Consider the following 5,126-nt stretch of genomic DNA (forward strand, 5'->3'; position numbering starts at 1 on the left):
AAAACTCTACTAATACAGCAAGCGGCAAGCATTCGTTCTTGGCCACTCTTCAGCCCCAGTCTCGCTTAGCGACGGAAGTCGGAGAAGATCAACGGCTTTAATCTATCATTGTCAAATTCTGAAGAAGCTCACGTGCTCACAATCGTTCGAAGAACCTCAAGTTCTGGCCGCTGCCAATGATGACCTCAGGCAAGAAAATATAAATTGCAAAGAGAGAGCTGATAGACAAGGAAGAAGGTGTACATTTTGCCCCGAATTCAATATCAAATTAAGCTGCCCATTGTATGACTTTGCCCAACTCCCCCTCCTCTTAGTGTAAGAATATCGATGTACTAAAAAAAAAAAAAACTAAAAATCACTTTTGAGGTAAATTTGCCAACGGACTAAAACCACAAGGGTTTAATTCCTAATTTTTTTTACCACGGGAACCATCTTTTGATTACCTTATCACCACGAGAATCATTTATCCGATTAGGCCTTTCATGAATGATATATAATCATTATGTAACTACGTATGTAGTAATTGTTGATAGTCATTATGTAAAAGATTAAAAGATGGATTGAAGTCATTATGTAAATGATGGATATAAAGTCATGATGTTGAGTTTTCATGTGTTATCGGCTCCAATTGTGTCTACTTTGTTTTTTCTAGTAGCATCGCTAATGATTGGGCTTCAACTCATTGGGTCAACCAATGAGTTGAAGCCCAACCCGTCAAATGTCACCCCTACGACGTAATGCCAAAACAAGAAAAGAAAACACACAACTTGAAAGGAAAAGAGTATTAGAATTTCATTACTATAGCATTATCACAAGCAGGAGCCGTCATCCAACGATCATCACATTACATGGTGAACAATCATCAAATTTTCATCACGTAGTCCATGCAACCGAATTCTAACCATATAACTAAAGCGTAAAACTTGAAGTTTATGCATGAAAGAAATTAAGAGCTTCAGTTAACTAACCAAACAATAAATGGATAAATTGTAGTAAAGATCAAAATCAGCAATTTAAACAAAAGACAATCGGAAGGATTGAAATAGGTGGTGCTCACAGGTCATTTGGCTTTGGCAGCCTCCAATTCTTCCCTGACCTTATCAAACGTGGAAAGCATCAAAGAACGCATGTTGGCAATCTCTACAAGTGCGTCAAGTGCAGATTCAAATGAGAGTTGTGCTGCCCGTAGCTTCGGTGAAACCAAACCACCAAACATCAACAGTGACTTAGTCCGCTCCTTCTGAAGTTGATGTTGGTGATCAGTTTCAGCTTTAAGTGGGGGTGGAGATCCATCCTTATCCTTTCGTTGTCGTATCTGTGGACTCATATTCATAAGTGGAGCTCCATTGTCATTGTCGGAGGATGCCCATTTGCGCAATGTAAAATGATGAATTTGCTCTGTTTCAGTATCAGATTGCTGGGTTACTTGCAGAAATGTACTTGCATTGTGGGATTTCAGGTCCAACAAAGCACTGCTCACGCGTGACTCACCCATAGAATGTCGAGCACTTGCTAATTGCAACCACCCCTGTTAGTGTTATCCCTATTCCATGTTAGTATAACAATTTAAATTAAAAGTATACAAATAAAAATAGTATGATTTAAGCTAATTTTACCTGCCGGAGTGTCCAGGACAGTGAATCCAATAGGGTTAAATACCCGTCGATTGAATCCAGGAACTGCAATGAATTTTCATTCAATTCAGAGAATGCAATTTTATCTCGTCCTTCCAAGCTCAGTGATTTAGGGTCTTCTTCCAAGCTGAGTGATTTAGGGTTTTCTTCCAAGCTGAGTGATTTAGGGCCTTCTTTCAAGCTCTGGGATTTAGAGTCTCCTTCTTCCACGTTCTGCGATTTAGAGTCTTCTTTCAAGCTCTGTGATTTAGGGTCTCCTTTTTCCAAGCTCTGTAATTTAGGTTCTTTCAAGCTCTGTGGTGTAGGGTCTTCTTCTAAGCTCTGTGACATAGAGCCTTCTTTCAAGCTTGGGGCTTTATTGGCTTGTTCTTCCAAGCTTTGTGATTTAGGGTCGTCTTCTTCCAAGTTCTGCAATTTAGGTTCTTCCATCGGGAACTTGGGATTCAATATGAAAACCCCTCACTTTTTTCAGTCATAAGCCATCACTGTCACTGAGCTTTCTGAACAATTCGGTCATTTAGTCAGTGACATTACTAAAATTCAACTCGCCACAACTAAATTCATTTATGTTTTATATTTTTGGGCCAAAGATACTTTCCTAAAAAACAAAACAAACTGATAAAGCTTACAACTAGTTTAGATAAACAAATCCAACACCAATAACTAAAGAATGTGAAAATAAAACAAACATGATATAGGAGCTCAATTCTTTCAGATAAAGATTGGAGTGAGCTAATTGCAGCATTTGCACCAAATCATCAATGGTATCAATATTCTTCTCCTTTCTTCTTTCAACTACAGTCAGTAAGCACCAGCGCAAATTCTTAGAATAAAGATAACAAACATGAGAAGCAAGAAAACGACACATATTTAGGCCAGCCATGGGAAGGAGAATTTTAGGGTCTAAGGCTTATATTTTGGGCTTTTGGCCTACCACTGGACATGGTCTTAAAGCCACTGTCATTCGCATGAGAAGCTTGACCGAAGCAGACCATGGACTTTCTATAATCACCCGAAGTAAAAAATCACAAATTGACACCAAACCAATAAAACAAAAGAAACAAGATAAAAGACCAACCAAGAAGAATCATACAACAAAAATTCCCAAACGGGAATTCGAGATAAGTATCAGCTCTCCAACTTCTAAGAAGAAAAACAAAAATCATACATCCACAGCAAATCAGACTGTTTAAAAAACTAAGTGCTCCTTCAGATGTTCTATAAGCAGCCAACCACCATGAATCGTTTAGAGATCCGAAAAATGGAAATACTCGGAAGACAAATTCATTGCTTAATTTTGTGTGCCACCCAAAACTGATAATTTGTTGGATATCCAGTTCAAGAAAGCTCGAGCAAATAAAAACATAACCAGAAACTATAAGATGTTCACAGAAGACAAAGAACACATCCACGACAAACCAAATAAAAGGACTACATGGTTTCTCATTAATTTTCTTTGAATTAAGAAAGAATTACCATTCCCCAGCTAACCAAATCATTATAACCTTATTAGAAATTGAAACAGAAACTCGAGGTATCACTGTATTAAAGAATGACAAAGAAAAAAAAACCTAAATCTGATCAATCTAACCAGCACCTGAATTGAAGATTTTATTTCGAAAATGGAAGCAACAAATTCAGAAATTGTCTTTCAAGACCCAAACTTCTTTTTGAGACAAATAACTAAGAAATAAATGGGGATACGATATAGATATATTTGATTTAACAAATTCGGCTTATACGAATTGAAAGGGGTTTCAGTTTCTAACTACTCGAATGCTCCCAGAACGAATTCAAACACATCAAACCCGAAATAACCTGGTTCGGCAAGTAAATCAGATCATAAAATTCGCACAAAGCATGTTCTATTTCATTCTAAAACACAAAAAGAAATAGTCTTTCACAACCGACCGTGTTTGCAAACGAAAACATTAACAGAGATCTAAAGAACATTACATTAAAATTTTAGCATAATTTGCATATGAAAATCCACAAAAAAAAAAAAAAAAAAAAAATCCATGACAGAGGAATCACCTGAAAACAAATTGAAAGGTCCAAAACTGATAAAATAGATTGAAACAAAACGAAAGATAAATGCAAACCATAAGGAGATTATGCAAATGTAATACTAAATACAACGCCCTCAGCTAAACAGTTGCTTAATCTAATATCTCAAAGCTAGCCATATATATAGATCAACATAAAAACAGATTAAATTGATGCCACAATTAAAGTAGAGTTCTTCAAAATTTTCCATTACAATCGGTAACGAAACTACACAGAAAAAGCTGAATTACAAGAAACTGGGGCCAAAATCTATTAATATCACCATAACAACACGAATGGTGAACAAGCAACGATGAATTTGGAGAAATTACCTGAGATTTGGAGTTGGGTTCGGATTGGAATCGTTTGGGTGTGGCTATGCGAAGAAGATGTAAGGGTTCGGATTGGAATCTTCAGAGATTGACCGGAGGAGAGTTGGCGCCACAGGAAAGATGGGAGAGGGAGTGCTCAGAAGAACGATCCAGTCTTTTTTCTTTTGCCTTATTTTTTACAACTTTCAATTTTGTGAGTCATGGATTTAGCCCACCTCTTTGGTAAGGAAAAGGATCCTTGCCGGATCTTTTTTCTAGGATCCTAAAAATTTCGTAATTATGATCGTTCATTGTTATGTCGTACGGTCAATTTTTGTTAGGTACTATTTATATTTAATTTTAAAATTTAAATTTTAAAATAATTTCTGACCGCACGATTTACAATGAACAATCATATCATGGAATCTCTAGAAAAATGATCTGATAAGGATCTTTTTCCTTATCTATCTTTAGTTTTTTTATTAAATTGTAACAAATATTGCCCTTCCTCTTTCATATCTCAACCTTTTCTTCTTTATCCATCACAAATTAATTGTGTTAAGTAATTGTAGGTATTATATATATCGGCATATATATGCTAGTATGAATTTAAATTATATATACTAGCATTTGTCTACATACTTTGTGTATATGAACACATTTTTTTAGAAAATGAGAAGGAAGGGCGGGGAGAGAGAGAGAGAGAGAGAGAGAGAGAGAGAGAGAGAATGTGGGGGGAGTGAGAGGTTTTTGCTTTTGATTTTTTGTTTTTTGTTTTTTTAATATATATATATATATATATATATTATTATTAGAGTTATTTTAACATCATCTGTAAGTGAGGTTTCAATAATAAAAAAAAAAATTTGGGCATGTGAAATTACATTATTGCCCATCTTTTATTTTGTGTGATAGAAGACTAATTTGTCTTTTCATCCTCTTTTAGTTGACAAAGAGGATTTCATTAATTAATAGATATACTAAAAGAGAAACTTTCGTTTTAATTCTATTTGTGTCCTTACAGATTTAGGGGGTGTATTCAATCAGAAATTTGAGATACTTTAATGAATTTATAAATTCATAGATTTTTATGAAGTTTAATTGATTTATAGAGTTTGCAGATAAAATTTTGATT

General features: G+C 35.2%; 1 protein-coding gene across 2 annotated transcripts; it reads right to left on the reverse strand.

The window, feature by feature from the left end:
- Positions 1-767: 767 nt before the first annotated feature.
- On the reverse strand, positions 768-4,223 carry LOC137734789 (uncharacterized). Of its 2 annotated transcripts, none has more exons than XM_088698047.1 (3): positions 4,013-4,223; positions 1,617-2,232; positions 768-1,528 (listed from the first exon to the last, which is right to left on the reverse strand). In XM_088698047.1, exons 2-3 carry the CDS (start codon positions 2,061-2,063, stop codon positions 1,061-1,063), a joined length of 915 nt encoding a protein of 304 aa, XP_088554173.1. In that variant the 5' UTR covers positions 2,064-2,232; positions 4,013-4,223; the 3' UTR covers positions 768-1,060. The 2 variants fall into 2 exon arrangements, with proteins under 2 accessions (XP_088554173.1, XP_068330173.2); XM_068474072.2 differs by having other exon boundaries at positions 1,617-2,134; positions 4,013-4,222.
- Positions 4,224-5,126: the final 903 nt, after the last annotated feature.

Source organism: Pyrus communis, chromosome 7, assembly GCF_041283825.1.
Source record: "Pyrus communis isolate YQ-2024b chromosome 7, ASM4128382v1, whole genome shotgun sequence".
In the NCBI taxonomy this organism is placed as follows: domain Eukaryota; kingdom Viridiplantae; phylum Streptophyta; class Magnoliopsida; order Rosales; family Rosaceae; genus Pyrus; species Pyrus communis.